Genomic DNA, 19,792 nt, shown 5'->3' on the forward strand with positions numbered 1-19,792 from the left:
GGGGGCACGATGCCTGGAAGAGAGACGAGATGCACAGTTGCCCCGGTAACCGGGAATTAGTAGGCTTATGCGTGTGTGCGTTTGTGTCACAGCACTCACTTCCTCAGCACGGCGATCTCGTTCTCGATGCTGCTCTCCTTCCCCTTCAGAGCCTTCTTGGGGATGCACTTCACCGCAAACATCCGGCCAGTCAGCTTCTCCTGGGCCAGGACCACCTCTGAGAACGCCCCTCTGTGGACACATGAAGAAGTTAGGTGATTAACTGGCAGCTTGATGATGGACAGCGTGAACTTGATTACACTGGTGTCAAAACGTCTTTTATAACAAGGAGCTGAGAAACAAACTGTTATACACCCTGCAGTGTCAAGTCGACAAGAAATTAATCTGAAGGGGAGAAACTAATCCTTAAAGCTGCACCCTCATATAAACATTCATGACAAAAACAGACAGATTAGAAAATATTCAGACAAACCACAGTCCTTTCTCAAAAATCTGAAGCTTGCACTTCACTGCACATCTGATGTGTGGCATATATAACACATGCATTACATCAAGCCAAGGCACTGTTTGTTATACAGCACATTAAAGACAACAGCCATTGTGCTCTCCAGTAAAAAATAGCATGATTGATATTACAAAATCGACTCAACGAGTTTTAATATCGGGGTTGTCGTGTCAGTTTTAGTGTGAGTTCAACTGAGTGATTTAAATGCTTTGGATTAAAACCCTGCAATTAAAAAAAAGATTAGATACTGCCACGACTGTCACTGTCAACTGCTTTGAACACAAATCATTCATGTGATATATCTTGTCTCCGAGGCACTTGTTTTGTGCCATTTTCTTTGTCTGTCAGGATGCAAAAACTACTAAGTGCATATTCCCAGTGCAGTACAGGATAATTTCCAGTTAACAAAGATTTAATCACAAATGATTTGTAGCTGCTCACAAAATAGATTTTAAGATCCAAAGTTATATTTTAACTCTTTGTCTCTATTGGCACCAAAGCAAACACAAAGAACAAAACACTCCCTCATGTAATTTTAAATAAAAAGCGAGCCAGTCTCTGTAAACTCAAGATTCAACACTATGTGAGTTCACTTATTTTGCCTTAAAATCCCATTTGCAACAGGTACAGTCTGTATCTGACAAATCTTAACGTGCAGAAAATTACACCGCAATGGTAATGTGATTGGATCTGCCGAGCGTAACATTAGAACATTAGCAATTTTATCATTTATTCACTTAGAACAACTGCGACGGTTGAAAATTATTGCAAATTTTTTTTGTTTCTCGCATCATAAAAACTGATGATCCTCCATCACAATCACGACATCAGTATTAGGCAGAGTAATTTGAAGTTTAAATTCAGTGACGGCTTTCGGTCTTGAATGAGTGTTTGTTTGTGTGTGTGTGTGTGTGTGTGTGCGTCATGAAGACAAGCAGGGTGATGAATGAAGATGAGCCTATTGCGAGTTAATCTGCCTGAACCGAGTTTTGACTGCTGCGTCGATCTGCCTTCACCTATCTATTAGCGTAAACACGTCTCTATCCTTATCTCTGCTTCCTCTATTTGTCTTCCCTCTGTCCATCGAGCTGCATGTGACACAAATCCAGACTTCAGAAACCTGTTAAATGCACAGTAATGTTACATCCCAGACCACAAGCCTCTTAAGGCTCTTACGGCCTAACGCCTTGCTTTTTATCTGAACATTTAGTCCAGTGTGAGCCTGCAGGTAGCTTGCCATCCTCAGCCAGCTGTCTTTTTACTGTTCAGCCCATCTGTGAAGGAAACACGACTGGCTGAGTCAGTATCAAGGGTTTTTCCTGCATAGAGGAATTTTTGGAGCCCTCCGGAGAAGGCTTTGCTGGATCAAAGCTTTCTAAATGGTCAGAAATAGCAGGAAAATGCATAGAGATCTGTCACATAAGATGACACTGTCTTTACTGGACCGATCACGCCAAAGGCCCTTCTGAGCCAGATATCAGCAATCTTTTTAAAATACACTTTTACAGTAGAGGTCACCCTAATTTCTACTTGATCTTGTATCAAATGTTTTCTCGCCCTTTGGGGCTCAGAGGGACGATCTTAAACGACGTGATATCGCCCTCTGAAGCTCCACTCTGCTCCAGCAAATTCCTCACTGAAACATCTTTCTGTTCAGCTGCTAAATGTTCTGCCAGCTGGCTACCGACTGCGCTGCTCACAGGATGAATTGGAACACATCGAAAACAACACCAATAAACTTCCAATCTGCTTCAGCTTTACTTTGTGTTTAGTGAAACATTAGCATGCCACTGTCTGCTCTGACAATCAGATTCACAGCCTTTCAGGAACATCCACCAGAGCCCTGCGTGGTATTTTGTGTTTGAGTAGTGCAGCCGTCTGAGTAGCAGATCTGCACATACATACGGTAGCTTGAAGTCAGTGTACAGGCACCTTGCAGAAACTATGAATTGTCTGGTTAATCTGTTGCCTTGTGCACTACTTGAATTTTTAAAAATACAAACACATTACAGTTATTACCAAAAAAAGAAGACTGATGGAAGTAATAAGGTTCATATAACCTGATACACCACTGTGAGTACTGGAAAGATAATGTGGATGGAAAGTCAAATCATGCTCCGAAATGACTCTATTAACCTTGTTCTGTTGATTAAACAATTCATTTATATTATCTGTCAGGGCCTTATATTCACATCAGTCACTCAAAGGTTTCAGGAACCCACAGGTCAATTAATTTCCAATATCTCCATGCAGCACACCTGCCTGTTAGGAAAATCTCACATCGGCTTGCTTTTCATACTGACGGCCACAACACTACTACACCTTCATCCTGATGTTTTCATTCATCTGCTGTTTCATTCGTGTGCATTCTGGTGAGTGTGTTTGTGCCGCAAGTGTGCTTAAAGCTCCTCATTCAAGGAGAAAGAGGCTGTTGTGAATGAACTCTCTATCGCATCAATATGTGTGCCGCGGTGCAGAAAGCCCTCGAGCCCTTTAGAGGGAAGCACATTTGACAAGTTGTCCATCAGCCACAAGGCCGCTTTGTCTTAAAAGCAGCGTCGTACCGACACAGAGAAAGATGGTTTGCCGCCGCCGCCGCCGCCGCCGTTCCCACAGTACTTGTTGTTTTTTTTTTCTCACGCCTCTCTCGCTTCCTTCTCACCTTCACCTCCTTCTCCCCTCCCTCCCTTTTTGTCATTCTCCCTTTCATCTCTCATCTCATGCTCCACACATCTTTTACAGAGACAAGTGACCATGCTGCCGGTTGCCCCTGGCGATCAAGGTGGACCATTTGGCGGCCAATCAGATCGCTTCGATTGGCTCGCGCGCACGCACAGCAGAGACCTGTGTGCGCTGATAATGGCTGTTGTGGGTTTTGGTGACGTCAAAGCCAGACAAAACAAGTGGGCCGTGCTGTTTGTATTGTTGCTTCGCTCGATCTCACGCACAAAGACACACACACACACACACACAGGGTTGGAGCTGTTCATTCATTACCCTCAGACACACACACATACATGAATGAAAATCATCTTTGGGATAACAAATAAACCCACAGATACATTCATAAGCTCTCGGCCATGTGTGTTTTTGTGCACAGGGGGCGTCTTCCCCACTGAGAGTCCATGAACTCAGCTTCTACCTGCACTAACACCCCCATTATAATCCCAATAATCCCATAATAACATCAGCAGAGAACAAACACAGGGTGGCTTCACAGGTAAACAAGAGCAGAATATCTGTATTATATGAGTTAATACCAAGATTTTTTTTCTTCTTCTTCCTCCTCGGTCAGCAGAAAATGATTACTCTGCTACACCAGTGCAATAAACAAACACTCCCGTTCCATTAGCGACAACTGTTTAGCTTAAACTCCACCTCACAACAGCAGCATCTGTAATTATGGCACACTGACTCCTCACAGCTGCAGTTGTTATTAGTCATCACAGGAGCAGTTACACCTGCAGTTACCTTTGTGCTCTGTATTGTGAGTATTTCTTTTCAACTGAAGATGTAAAATCATTTTTATTAAAGCTGGTATATTCAACGGATCAAACGATTGTGTGCCATGTTCAGCAGGCACGTGATGGAAGAGCAGAGTTATCACCCATCTCAGTTCCACTCAGCGTCTGTCAGTTGTGTTATTATTGGCAGCAATAAGAATTTTTGGTTAGAAAGTTGTAAGCAGCTAAAGAGCCTGATTCCCCAATACAGAAAAAATATCTCAATAAATGTTATTAGTATTGGCTAATACGCTCTTAACATCAAACTAAATAGGAGTGTATATGGTGTCCATCCCTCCAGCACAGTTCCAAACGTGGAAAATCTATGCCAACGAGAGAGAGTGTTGTTTTTTCTGATTATTGGTTTGGCTGATTATTAGATTATTCGATCCAATACTCAGCATTTTTCCAATTACTGTTATTTGTTTTTTTTTTTTTTAATGTTGTTCGATTTTAATTAAATATATGTAAAATGGGGACTGCAAGGTGGAGCGGTGGTTAGTACCGTTGCCTCACAGCAAGAAGGTCACCAGTTCGGACACCTGGATCTTTCTGCGTGGTGTTTGCATGTTCTCCCCATACAGCGTGGGTTCTCTCTGGGTTCTCTGGCTTCCTCCCACTCAGTCCATTGGTGATTCTAAATTGTCCGTAGGTGTGAATGTGAGTGTGCTTGGTTGTCTGTCTCTAAGTGTAGCCCTGTGATAGACTGGTGACCTGTCCAGGGTGTCCCCTGCCTTCAACCTGAGTCAGCTGGGATAGAATCCAGCCCCCCATGACCCTAGTGAGGATTAAGCGGTGTATAGATGATGGATGGATGGATATGTAAAAGGCAAGTAAGCTAAGGTATCGTAACAAAGGTTTGTGTTGGCGCTTGTGTTTGTCAACATTTGGACACCAGGATGTTTTATTGTAATAAGTTCTAAATATTGGTTATCTGTCTTCTTTATTACTCATAATCAGTGTCCGTAGCAGCTCAGAAAAAACAGTTCTATTGACCTTTAGAAGAGATTATAGTAAAAAAAACAAAATATTGATGTACAAATGATCAGAAGTGATATGATAGGACAGAAAATTGAAAATAGTTCTGATCAATGGTAAAGCCACAAATATTGATTAAAACATCAGCAAATACATGTTTTAATAAGCCATCATTTGCATTCACACAGTGAAATGCTGGTGGGAAGAAGCAAAAGAAAAAAATGAAGCTAAACTGTAGTGAAATGAAGAAAAAGGTCAGAAAACAGAGACGTGAGCTGAGAATGTGAATGGAGGCAGAATGGACCTGCATCTCCACATGGACACACACACACACACACACACACACAGAGCTACGGCCACAACAGCAGGAGCGCAGCATGGTCCACTTCACATTTTCTCAACCTTGAATGTGTTTGCTTGCGACACACACACACATATACACGGTAAAGTACCAGTGGGGTTCATTTGATTGGAGGAAGGGAACTTGTATAACATCTGGCAGCCGAGTTCACACAACGGGTCGTGCTAGCATGTATCGGGGGTTGACTAGCTGGCAGTCCCCGCTTGCCGTTACCCGCGGCAGCATAGATTGCATTTCCTACCGCATGAACCTGTGTAATTGTGTCAGTCGAGCTCCGCTACCTCCATCAGCGCGCTGAGCAGGAAACATATTGGCAGCAAAAGTGTGCGCATGTGTGTGTTTCTCTATCAAGCACATGTCCAACAGGGAAGCAGTCCATCTCCCATGCACACGCACACAAACACACACACACACACAATGTAAGACGGAGATAGAGAGGGAGAGACGAGAATAGGCTGACAAGGTGACAGTGACACATTTAACGTGGAGACTGACAGCAGCCATCAGTGATCTCAATGTCAAGCTGAAAATACGCTGGTCTGAAAAATGTGTGCAGTCATCAGATTCTTTTGCAAAAATGCACAACAATAAAGCTATGAACACGACACACTTTGCATTTTTTTTTTGGGAGGGAAATGACCTGGCAGGATTTCCAGCTGCAGCTTTAAAGCGTGATAGCAGGAAACGTTTCAAAGGTTTCAGTTATCTGATACAGCAGTGGCGTAAAACAGCAGGTTCTGGAGTCAAGCCTTTCAGGTCAAAGAGCAACAGCCTCTCTGTGGCAGCCACCATAAAACAATCATACACGGAGGAATCCATTATAAAAGCAGCTACTGTGGGAAATCGGATCAGCATGCAGCACGATAGCGACACAGTTTAGGGTGTGACTGACACATAAAGTGTGATTTAAGACTGCTCACAGTAGCAGTGCTCACTGATGTTGATACAGGGCAGGTCTAGTGGTTTGTATGTTCTTTTTCCGAGTTGACTATAATCGTAGGCATCACTAGAGTTTGTAAAGTGTTTGAAAAATCCTTGAATTTACCCATTTTAGTCAATTTATCAGGATACATAAATAACAACAACAAAAAAATATATATAAGGGAATGATCCCACTTTGATAAACATTAAGTAAAAGAAAGCAAGTAAAACCTGGAGGTGAACGGAGGGCGACCAGGGTGAAGCTGCTGCCCCACGCTGAGGTTCAGAGCAGCTGGCCTGGACCGGGTGTCACCAGACAGGGACCCTGCAATGGGCTCTACGTGCAACCCGACCTCTAGCGATCAGAGCAGATCTGCCATCACTTAACGCTGAGGTGGGACACAGGGTTGCCAGCGTTATTTGACCTCAAAGCCAGTGTCGCAAGGGCATCTACCGGTTCCAGTCAACAAGAGGCACAGGCAGCTGTGGAGAGCTGGGCCAAGGATCAAGAGATATGATAGGCTGTTAAGAGCCAGTGAGGGAACACGCTTGGGCTTTATGCAACCAAATGTTGCGTTTTCATTCTGTGCTTTCATGGAGGTTTGGATCGAATGCAATTCAGTTCAACTATTAAGCATTTGATCGTTTTTCTTGGTGTCAATGAAGTGTTTAGTTCACGGCACCATCGTTCTATTTCCCCGGCCTATTTTAACCCACTGTTTGGGCCTCTTGGAAGCTTTTAAAACCATTTTCTACTCAAGCTAGATTAGTTTTTTCACCATGCTTTTCACTGGTGCCAGAATCCACACCCATACCAACAATCCAACAGCTTCTGTCTCAGAGGGAAGGTCTGTGTATTCACTTGGTTTACGGACTCAGGTATCCTGGTCAGGAACCAGTTTGTGTATGTAAACATTATATGTTGATTTTGGAAACGTGGATCAGCCTTTAGCCCGGGTTTGAGAAACCTTATTATGCTAACTGGAGTACTGCAAAGGAAACTGGGATGCTGGTATGTATATGTCTTGTCACAGTTTCTGATTGATGACGAATGCACGCGCAGACATGTTTTCTGCCAAAATATGAACAGAAACACTAACTATCTGGATGACTTCCTCTTGGCTTGAGACGTTATTGTCGTCGCTCCACCACACAACATACATACAAGATTGTTGGCAAAGTGGTTAGCAACTAAATCCACCCAGTTTGTACAACATAACGGTCACTTCCTGGTGCTCGTCCTGTTTGTTCCTCTGGTCTAACAAATGGTTGAACCTTGTCACACAGCCAGTAAAAGGATCCTCTACTCATACAGTCATTTTCTGCCCCATCAAAATCACTAAACTCCATAACGACGACCCTGTCCCACCAGACACTGGTTCATAGCTCCATGGCTCTCTTGCTCTAGAGGAGGAGGACATGTTTAAAAATTTTTGTCGCTCTCATCTGCAATAAAGTGGATGAATCTGCAACTTGTCATTTCACAAGGCTATGAAGAGTTTAGGCCAACAGTTGCAGGAATGTCGGATTAAATTGCCGGTTCAGGTTGTCAGCATCACATGTTTATCGTATATATGGGAATATGAATTTCTCTGTGCTCCATGTCAACACCATATCCCAACTATGATCGAGACAAGTCTCATACGTGGTGATGCTGATGTGTATGTAAACATAATCAACGTCCAAAATCAGAATTCCTACTTGATAAATAAAACCAGTCTTATGATGGGTTGAACGTAGTTCAAGCGTTTGTGTAATTGCTTTGATTTATCAACTTTACTAACATACAAACACAGAACCAACACCAGAAAAGTCCAAACAGTCCATTAGTGCCCTCCTGTTGGCTCAGGAACTGGTCAAGTGCAGTGAAATATAAACAAAATAAACAAAATTGAGGCTCTGAAATGTCATCAATTGTGCATAATAATTCATCGAGTGAGAAATGTTAACACACTTCTACCGAAATCAGGAGCAAACACAAACCTCTTCTTGCACAATCTAATCTGTAGGCCTTTGTTAACTCCCTCTTGTTCAGTGTTTGGAAAACATTTCTTCTGCCTACACTTTACAAATCATTTTATCAGCTTCGTAACAATGTCCTTATCTTTGCAAAGAGTCCCTTCCCCTCCTCCTTTCACTGCTTCATCCGTAGAATTCAATCACATTCTTACAAGTTTGATTTTTCACAGCAAGAACATCATTTGAAGTATGAATGCAACTGTGTATGAGCAGCACCGCTAGTCAAAATTAAAGCACAGGCTCAATAAACATTTATTTAGCCGATGATAATGGGAGCTGAATGACAGAGAGTGCTACATGAAAAGGCAGCTGGGAAATGTCGCTGTAACACACACATGCGTGCAGAGAGGGATAATGTCAGCTCTGTAGGGTTGTAGGTTGCTTTTGAATAAACTCCACTACAATTCTACAATTTCATTTAGCAGACGCTTTTATCCAAAGCGACGTACATCTGAGAGCAGACTCATATCCATACTGCAAAAGGCCTGATAATGACAGAGCATGAACAAGGACAATTATACAGCGCAAAGCTAATGTCAGCCAGGCAGACCACACACACACACACACACACACGCTTTAAAGCCCACGCACCATTATTTTCATGTGCTTTGAATACAAAGTAATCTGCTTGAATTGTGTGCCATTGTCGTGATGCCAGTGAAAAGATAGGTCATTTCCCCAACCACGCACAACAGATGCAGCTGATGGGATGTAAATGAGAAAAAGAAGCGCGGAAAACCCAACTCAGAGAGAAAACAGAAGAAGACCGGGGGGGAAGAATAACAGTGAAGTAATTGGAGGGTTTGTGCGAAGCAGATTGGAAGGAGAGGACACAAAGAAAGAGACAGAAAGCGATGTAGCTGGCGAGTAGGTGGGGGTTCCGGACACGAGTCATTTGGCTGTCCGGAGGAAACACAGCATCTGAATCATCTTTCATTAGCCAGCAGGCTGAGGAGTTTTGGTGTAATCATTTGATGCATGGGAAAGGCATGACCTTGACAATGGTTAGACACTGACTGGATATAAAGACGGCCTCAACCTACTGGGGTGGCTCCACTCATTGTGAACTTCTAATTCCCAGTTAATCCTAAAAATAAGCAAAGAGGTGGCGCATGAGTGAAGCTAAGGTGGGCCATGCCAACATCTCCGGGTCATAGATAGTCGAAAGATGGCACCCACCTCTTAGGCTACGTTCAGACTGAAATTGCATTTTTTTGCAAGTTCGTTCACATTTCCAATTCAATGCGACTTGTATGTGATCTGCTGTGTGAACTTCATATGACCCAAAAGTGTCCCGCATGTGCACAACAACCTCACACGCAGCCAGCATGCTCAGTGTTTGCAGAAGTAAACATAGATGGTTACGGTGAAGCGTATCTTGCGATTTTAAAATTGTTGTCCAACCGGAGCCACATTATCGTCCCCCATGGTTGTTGTTTTTCTTCCCGCTCCCGCCTACTTGAATGCAGAATAGTGACGTTTGTCGTGTATCAATGACGTGTAGGTCAGAAAAATGTGACCTGGCCGTTCAGACAGAAGTCGCATCAGATACCTATCAGATTTCGGACCACATATCCAAGTGGCCTGGGTCACATTTGAAAATCTGTGTTGTTCAGACTGTCATGAAAAGATCAGATACGGGTCGCATAGGGGCAAAAAAAAAAATCGGATATGGGTCACTTTAGCCTGCTGTCTGAACGTAGCCTTAGTCAAAGTGGCCACAACCTAAATTATGCATAACTTTAAGCCTGGATACAATTCAAACAGTTGAGTTGTATAAAAACGTACCCACATGCCGTTGTCATGAATGAGACGATTAGCTTGAGAAACCAAAAGTATTTTTTGTACACGGTTGGAAACATGTTTATCTCTGCTGTAAAGTTGGGTACTTTAACATGGAAGTCTGTGGGGATTAACTCATTCAACCCTTCAGTGGCCATTCAAGAAACTCCAGTTTTTGGCACTTGTCCTGTTGTTGTTGTTTTTCAGTCCCAGAGGTTGCAATTTGTTTCAACCCCCAGTTTGCTCAATGAAACATGAAAGAAAGATGTGAGGACAGGGTGTGATCACACATTGTTGATCTAATGGTGTTTATTCTCTGGCATTGGCTTCTTTTCGGCTCAATTCAAACTTTAAACGTCACTTGACGAGTAGCCTCTCGTTGTTTAAACATAATCCCATACATTGTGGGGACATTCCTCTTTCCTTCTTTCTCGGACTCTTAAGTGTTGCTTTTTGGTGCCACCACAGTTCAGATGGCGTCTGTGGAGTTAAAGCAAACAAGCTGGCAGAACAGTGAGTTTTTCTCCAGCGTGTGGAATATTCAGAGGTAAACTTGGTGGCGTAAAAAAAAAGGTTGGGATTCATTGAAGTTGCCAAGTTGCCATAGCAACATTAACAAAGCGTAACACAGCCTGCTACTATGTCCCAAACTTAAAATGTTTTCAAGTGTAAAGAGGGGTGACAGATGAAAGAAAAACAGCCAATATGTCAGGCTGTATTACAGATAAATGTATGAAGTGATGCACAGGACAGAGAGGGTTTTCATCTCTCATTTATCTTTGATTTGACGGTTTAATTCATTAAAAGCATGTGATGTGGTAGCTTCAATGAATCACTAGAATAAGATGATGTAGAGCTGACAGTATGTAGTGTGTAAAACTGACTGAATCAATAGCATTAAAAAAAAAAAATAGTCACAGAAAGGGAGGTGAGATTTAACTCTTTTTCTCCTGATAATGTTCATGACGCCACATGGAGCACAACATAACTCCCAGAAGAAAACAGTGTCTGGATCTGTATCGTGGATGACAGTCCCATTACATTTTATCAATGTCGTCACGTTCCAAGAAATTTGTCATTTATTGATTGTGGTCTACCTCCAGATGAACAGAGTTGCTCTACAGGCTCTGAAGCCTCAAATCATGGAAAAACAAGACCTCTCAGAGCCTGAAGCAGTTTCAAACTACAATTTCCCAAAAGGCGCAGACGCATTTCTTTCCCTCCTGGCCAACCAGAAGAAATTTCCACTGATAACTCAGTCAGAATGACATCTACTTTCTTGATATTTATTGTATTTTTGGGGGTATTTTTATGCCTTTATGACAGACGGTAGAGAAATAAAAGGTAATAGGGGAGAGAGAAGTAAAATAAGACACAGCACTAAACAGTAACAGTCACATAATGCTACTTAACTGTTCTTTCATGTTTATTGGATTGAATTGGATTAAAATTCAAATGAGGCCAAGGGACCAGCAACAGCAAATGCAACTTTAGCATTAAAGAGCGCAACTCTTTCATCATTTCAAACCAACTCCCTAAAACTGTCTCAGGACCTGTTTCAGGGTTCCCACCCACAGGTGGAGAGCTGCTGATCTGAATCACTATGGCAACGGGAGGTAAGGTGTGATGGATGAGGATTTTATTACGGCGGACATGTAAATGCAAACAAAGCAGAAAAACGGGCCGGGGGAACCATTAAGACACACGAGAGTATACAGACACCCACAAACAAGTTTCAGTAAAACCTCACGACCCTAACTAGCCTCCATATGGTAACAACACAAACACTGTGAAATGAGGGAAAGCGAGCTAAACACCTCCTTCCATGTGTCTTCCTTCCCTTTTCTTTTTTTTTTTTTTTGTGTACGCGCTATATGCCTTTGTTGCAGAGCGCGTAGGCTTAAATAGCACTGTTGCCACGGCAGCAATTAAGTGCCAATTATAGTCTGTATTCTCACTGTGGCTCTGACAGTGGAAGATGAAGACTAGAGACAGGAGAGCACTAAAAGAAAATGCCTGTACAGTCATCTGTGCAATTAAGACAAAAGCCCACAAAATAGACACTTCAACCACAATTTGCTGAGCGGCCCTGACAGTGTAATCTATCCCATTGTCCATATGGGTGTGAAGAATGGGCTCCGCTCCACCACCACAACAGATGGAACGTGCATGCAGAGCTCTGTAGGACAAAATTAAACATTTACAGAAAAATATGAACCAGTGCATCCGAGGCAAGATTACCTAAGGTCACTATCTGCTAAAAAAAAAAAAAAATATTGAAAAGGTTGAATGAATTCACCGGATCAGATGACATTCGATTCAGTGGAAAACAAGCTAGAGGTTTAAAATGAAACCTGATGTCTATCACAATACTGGATTCTCCAGCTTGCAGAAGTGTTGTTGAGATTGAATCTAAACTATGAGGGATCAGATTCCCGAGTACCACTATTACACGGGAAAACGCCTGGACCTGGACCCAAAATCAGTCTTAAACTAAAGTCTACAGCCAGACAGTATTTTCAAAATACATACTAACTGTGAATAATGACAACATTCTGATTTTAATTTCACAAATGTGGCATTTTAAATTTTGAAAGTGATTTTAATTTTATCACTGTAAATATCTCTGAAATTACACACAATTAGTGCAATTAACAAAAAGGTGAGAAAGGTGACGATGATGATGATGTGACACCAACACTACTTGACTGAATGTCAGGTTTGCCATCATAAAGAAGTGCAGTTATCAGCAGCACCTGTGTCTTCAGGGATTTGCATATGTGAGCACATGTCAACACTCGTATCCTTCTTTATGGCATGGCAGATGAGCTTGGGGGCGTTGGGAGGGCTGGCAGTCGTACTCAAGGCCAAAATAGATCAATTGCACATAATCTGAAGCCCACAACCAATAAAAGTCAATGTACAGAACGCAAACCTGCTTGACAAGAACTGAGCAACAAGAAGCATCCATCCGTTCTCTTCAATCTGTCTAGAACGGCAGCCAGCTAAGCAAAGTGTTTCAGTCACACCTTTTCCAAGCAACGTTTTCCAGTTCCTTTTGGGGGGTCCTGAAGTGTTACCAGGGCAGATGAGATATGTAATCCCTCTAGAGCTCTAGGCCTACCCTGAGATCTCCTTGGACGTGTCCAGAAAACTTTCCAAAGAAAGGCGACCCGGAGGAATCCTGATCAGTTGCCCGAACCACCTCAGCCACAAAGGAGCACCGACGGTCCCCCAAGCTCTCTTCAGATTCATTTTATTTTAGCAAATATGCTCGAAAGCAATGAATATCTTTAACAGGTTGAAGAAGAATGTTGATATCACACTGCAGAAAAAACACTGACTATAAAACATTAACGACAAAATATTTGTTCATCAGTTTCTCTTCTTCCTCTGTATGACATTTTTCCAAGTATTTCTTACTGAACTAATTCATTTCATTAACTTGCTATAGCTCATTATCCTTTGACACTGTAGAAAAGTTGTTCCTATAAAGTACATGTCATAAAGTCTGGACAAATGAATTTCCTGGAACAAACCCACAGGATTCCGGAGCAGCATTACGACGTGTGAGAGTGTAGTTCAGTGGAAAAAGGGAGCGACTGCACAGGAAAGAAAGATGATGCTTCACACACAACACACATGAGCGGGGACACGCAAATTCAGCAGCCGGAGGTATGGGTTTGCCATGGCAACAGCCTCGACCACTACTGGGATGTCAGAAAACTTCCCCTCTCTTTACATTAATTACCATGGAAACAGCTTGTGTGTGAGGAACCCGGCTAATTCAATGACCAGTGTGAGAGCCAGATATTGGTTGTCGTACTTAAAAGTAAAATGTTTACGAATAGGTGAGGCAAGTAGTCTTTTTTTTTCTATTATGTTTTCACATTTTACAAGCAGAAACATCATCTCACATACAAACCAGTCGCCGTGCTGGCCGAGTGCACGTAAGCGGAACGTGCCACAGTGATGGCTGACTTTGCTTTTCTTGATTGACGTTTTCCAAGCATTTTCGTTTCTTTACACAAATGCAACATTCAAGAATGGCCTCAAGTCTTCAGTAAAAGCAGACAAACGCAAAAAACGGAAGGCCTACAACAGCATCAACGTGGCAAAAAGGTACGAGGCTGACTGCAGTGACAGGAGCACAAACACTGCCAGCACAGCAATCACAGGCTCCCAGTCAGCACATGCTGAGAGCGAGACATATGGAGGGATGGAAAGAGAGCGAGCGAGGGCAGTGAGAGAATCGGAATGGCAGAAAGGGGTTAGGAGAAGAGTGCGGCAAGCGAGGGCTGAAGATAAAAAGATGCGGCCTGACACGTGAAGGGCCACGTTGGAGGTCATCAGCTCTTGTACCTGGTCTGGGAGTAGTGACGGTCCAGAGGAGAAGGAGCTCTCTGTCATGCTCGCTGTGTGATACATTACAGCTACTGGGCTTTTTATTTACCAATGGGTTTACCCAGACACTTGGTATTTGCTGAGTTGTAACGTGAAATATAACTTTCATTTGTTGCCTTTGTATGAAGAACCAACGTGTCTTGAAAAGCCTGTAATGTGAGTGCAAAGAGAACGGCGTTTTGATTTACATGTTGTAATAAAAAGATGCTAAGTATAACTGACTGTAGTTTGTTCTCTATCACCTGATAAGTCGATTTTATTTACATGCATCACGTGTTGTGAGTAGGAGTTGGTACCAGAACCCACTCTTAAACAGAACCTAAATTATCAAAGACTGGAGGATAGATTAGCTCCGAGGTTCTACTATCTATATGAGAGAAATTAAGAAATAAATTTCATAATTGAGGGCTGCAAGGTGGCGCAGTTGGTAGCACTGTTGACTCACAGCAAGAAGGTTGCCGGTTCACGTCCCGGTGGGGGCACCAGAATCTTTCTCCGTGGATTTTGCATGTTCTCCCCGTGCAGCGTGGGTTCTCTCCAGGTTCTCCAGCTTCCTCACACACAGTCCAAAAACATGTTGAGGTTAATTGGTGACTCTAAATTGTCCGGAGGTGTGAATGTGAGTGTGCTTGGTTGTCTGTCTCTAAGTGTAGCCCTGTGATAGACTGGTGACCTGTCCAGGGTGTCTCCTGCCTTCACCCTGAGTCAGCTGGGATAGACTCCAGCCCCCCCACGACCCTAGTGAGGATTAAGTGTTATGTAGATAATGGATGGATGGATTTCATAATTGCCTTATTTTGCATATTACATCTTACCAACTCCATTTCTGATTTGTGCATTTTCACTATTCCAATCCAGACTAGACATGTCTCTTAGTGTCTGTGCTGTGTGGTCACTGAAGTCGATTCTCACTCATTTTATTGTAAGAAAGAAAAATCTATGAAAACATCCGGTGAAAGTTCATCACATACAGGTGGAGAAATGTATGAATGCCAAGTTTGAAGTTCATCTCACTGCCAGCCAGCTGATTGTCTCCACTATGGGAGCATTTAAACATTCAGTCTGAAACGGTCAAAGCATCGTCTGAGCTGTCGTTCAGGAATTCACTGCTTTGCTTTCAGAGCAGAGAGGATTTACTTATTTGAGGATTGCAGGCAAACTCTGGCTTTATACTTTCACCCTTTCTCTAAGTGAAAGTTGTTGTTGGCAGCGGTGGAAGAAACCCTCTGGGTTTCATTTAGGTAAAACTATTAACACTGCTTACTGTCAAAGAAAAAGTCCAGGATTAGATCTTTTATTTAAAAATGAAGAGCCAAAATGGGGAAATTTAACAAAGTAAAAAAAAATAAAGCAACATTAATTTGATTCTTATTTGATTTATTTTCTCTTTAATAAAAAAAAAAACAAAGAGTACTGTTAAATTACTGCATCAAAAGCAGTATCGATAAAAGTAGTAATACCATTTAAATCTTAAAAACACCAATTCCTAGCTAGAAATAACCGTTGCTTTATTCTGCCCTTTCATGTTCCTGCTGCCTTTATTTTAACAGTGAAGTCTGGTGCAGAAGCCCGACATACCGACTTCCTCAGGCGTCGACCGATTCAAGTAAAATCTAAGTACAATTAAAAACTAAAGGTATCAAATTCACAGTGGAGATCTGTGAAGCTGATGTCACTCTGCTACGCTCCATTCATGCTCCTGGTTCATTCACCAGCTGCGTGGCTGACTACTGACATCCAGAAACATTTAGTAAAGTGTACAGCACGGCCAAATATAATCTGACCTTTAGCTGAGCTTTCATGTGCCTTTATGTGTTTATTAAAGGAGGATTAGTTCACCCGGCAGACTCCTTGTCACTGCCCAGACTCTTTAAGAGCTCCCTAAAAAAAGAGCAGAGTCTCATTCAGCTGTGCACACACTTGTTACGAGTGGTCAATCCCTTGATATAAGTATATGAATTATAATCAACTGCACAGACGACACTTCTCTGAGACAGACTGGCAACACATCTGTTGACAGAATTACAAAATCTCTTTAAAACCTTGTCGAGGAGAATGTGAATGAAAACCTCACTGCAGCCAGCGTGTGACGCGTTGTTTTCTGTCTATTGATTCAAGACAAAGAGACGAGTAATTAACAAGCGAACCTTTCTCACCAGTGAAGACCTTCATTTACATAATTTTAATGGCTGCATCAGTAAAAACAAGCCTATTGCAAATAGTTAAAGGTGAGATTTCTTTTTTCTTTTGCAGGCAATTACTGGCGCGACAGTTTCCATTACTAACACACATACAGGCTGGTACTTGTTTTTCCTTCTGATTAAAATATGCATTCACTTCCCCGGCAGCACAGCTGTATCGCTCTGACACACACACACACACACAGAAACCTGCCCGGATATTCCGCCGTTACACCCACACACCGTGACACACAGGAAAACAGGTGTTAACGAGACTGTGTTACAGCATAACAGTTATTCGCTGAGCTTTATCTGGGCTCTGCTCAGTAGATTACAAATGTATTTAACCACCGCTAACGTCACAGAAGCAGAAGTTAACTAACATAACAGGGGAGGAGCGTTAACAGCGGCGTGGGGCTGCTCAGGGTGCGGCCGGCCTCGAGGTCACAGAAGGTGAAATGTGTGCCCACCATCAGCAATGTGGGCTGACTGTGGTGTCAGTCTCATGCCTGTAATGTGAATGCTTTGTTGGCGCTGAAGCGGGCCTCAACGACGTTACTTAAAGATGATGTCAGCCCCCAAATGGTTCCATGAGTCAACCGGGAGCCGGCATCACCCAACTGCTTCTGTAAAGAGTAGGGCTGCAGGATATGTTGTTTAATGATATTGTGACGCGAACATGCGCAACAGTCACATCGGGGTGTTGTCTGTGGATTATATCGGTTACAGAAATGGATGGTGTTGGCCAACAACAGGTTCTTATTAACACAGAAGACAACACAACCAATGTGTCTGACCACTAAAATCAGCATCACAAAGGTCTGTGTGACAATGGCAATGTCAGATCTAACTGCCATCCAGAGCAAAAAAACTATTTCAAACATCTTTACCAGTGTTACAATATATGACCAGTACTGTTGCCTCGCAGCAAGAAGGTTGCCGGTTCGCGTCCCGGTGGAGCTGGGATAGACTCCAGCCCCCCCGCGACCCTAATGAGGATTAAGCGGTGTATAGATAATGGATGGATGGAAAATATATGACCGAGGTTCAAAACAGCAGAAAGAAATCACATACACCTCATGACTGACATGATACCAATGTGCATTTACAAAAAAGAGTGTCAAAAACATGATCTGGTCGCTTGACAAGCAGTGTGTAACACCTTCACTGCACCCAGTTTTCTCATGTCGCCATCCCAGAGCTGGATGAAAAATGCAAAGCACAAGTTGAAACCAAACTGTGACAAATGGAATAACGTGCAGCTGGACTTGTGCTCGAGCTGGACAACGGAGTCTTACACAGTCTGTCAGCTTTATTAATGAGGACTATCAACTGAAAGGTCGCTGTTGCACGGGGCCTTTTTTCCCACAGGAAGTGAGAACAGAGTGGGTTAATAGCCTGAGCTCTGGCTGTCAGGACCGATAACTTCAGGCATTAATGTGAATTTGTAAATACCTCTGCAAGCTACTGTTTTTACTAAATCACCCACCAATCATTGTAGCTATTCATTATTTCCAAATGGAGTTATTAAAGTCATCTGGTCAGAATTCCTGCACTTTTTAAAAAAACCACAACATATATTGCAGATAAACGAAACACTGAAATGTCGAACATCGTACAGCCCCAGTAAAAAGGCTTTAAATCTGCCCAGCAGCATCAAAAACATCCAGCAAGTTTAAATTGCACTTAAAAAAAAACTGTCAGAAAAATAAGGGTTTGCCTTTCCCTCTCCGCCATCCTGGAGGATCTTCCAGGTATCTAAATGCACCTTAAGGAGACGAGGAATAACGAGGAAGGAGGCTTCGCGAGGAGCTCAGATGGAGGAACGTGCTGCACCTTTGTGGGCGTGAGTTTGATCTGACAGGTGTTCCAGCTGTGCAGCACGTCATAAGTGGCTTGCATCACTTGAGACCGACACAATGGAACAAAGGAATTCTCACTTGGAAGCTTCAGCTCCTCCGTCCTCGCGTCTCTTTCTCGCATTTCTCATCCCTCATTTAACTCTCACCAAGGAAGCGTTTAGTCCTCGCTGGATGACGACAGTCGAGAGACAAAAAGGGAAACATGGGAGAAGAGGAGTATGACATCGTTTTCAAGTTAAAAGCATTTCGGAACATGACTACCCGGCTATGCGGTCAAGGAATCGATGTTTCCCAGCAGAAATCTAGCTCGGGTTACTTTAATTGCCTTCCCATTCTCACTGATGCTCTAATTTCTTATTTATATGGTATTTACAAAATTAGGCTGCTACCTAAATACCTGAGGTGTAGGTAAACACATTGATTCATACACAAAACTATAAGTAAACACTCCCCTATGGCCAGTCTGTGCAGTTTCATCACCAGTAAGGAGCTGATAGGTTTCAAATCCCCAGACTCCAACCAAACCTGATCAGTGCAGTCGGAGATATTGAGAGCACAGACCTGAGCTGATTTGTATTCATTCCCTGCTGCGAGAGACAATTAAATCTCTTCTGGCTGATCAGGGTTACATCCCACATGATTTTTTTTTTTATTATTATTATTACTTGGCAATCCTGTGAGCATCACCTCAGATACTGCACATGAGGAACAGATGGCTTAGCCCACTACAGACGAAACGCAGATGATCAACTGTCACGATGATGTCACCGCATCAACATGCAAATTACATGGTGCAACACACACACACTGCTGAGGGGGTTTTTTTGCGTATGAGTGCAGGGCTGAAGTGGCATTCAAACAATGACTGAAAGCCAGACAGTACTGTGAGTTAACAGTCTGGACCAGTGACGCATGCAACATTTTCTTGTACACACACACACACAGTTGGGTGTTACCAAATGATAAAGCAGGTTTTGCATACAGATATCACCTCAGCTGTCACGCAGCATCTCGCTCCGTCTGCATCCTTTAAACAGGTTACAGATTTTGAGACTTTAAAACTTTGGCACTTTGAGCTTTGTGTTTGTACGTTGTGTGTGTGTGGCATTGTGTTCTGCTCAAGGACGACTTGAGTGTAACTGGGCCAAGCTGAGCCAGATAAACAGACACACACACACACACACACTGATCTAAGTACAGTAGTGGGACTCAGTGAAAGTAGGTCTGCTATAATACAGAAAAAGCCTCCAAGGTGCAGATGAGTGTGTGTCTGTATT

The 19,792-nt window shown here is 42.8% G+C and overlaps 1 protein-coding gene across 1 annotated transcript in view; it reads right to left on the reverse strand.

The window, feature by feature from the left end:
- The window catches only part of camk1da (calcium/calmodulin-dependent protein kinase 1Da), an 81,477-nt gene that overhangs the window by 39,015 nt on the left and 22,670 nt on the right, over positions 1-19,792 (reverse strand). The window contains exon 2 of the mRNA XM_008286982.1: positions 100-231. Within this exon, the coding sequence (XP_008285204.1) occupies positions 100-231 (132 nt within the window). The remainder of the gene's footprint in view (positions 1-99; positions 232-19,792) is intronic.

This window comes from Stegastes partitus, unplaced genomic scaffold (genome assembly GCF_000690725.1).
Source record: "Stegastes partitus isolate 25-593 unplaced genomic scaffold, Stegastes_partitus-1.0.2 Scaffold481, whole genome shotgun sequence".
In the NCBI taxonomy this organism is placed as follows: Eukaryota; Metazoa; Chordata; class Actinopteri; family Pomacentridae; genus Stegastes; species Stegastes partitus.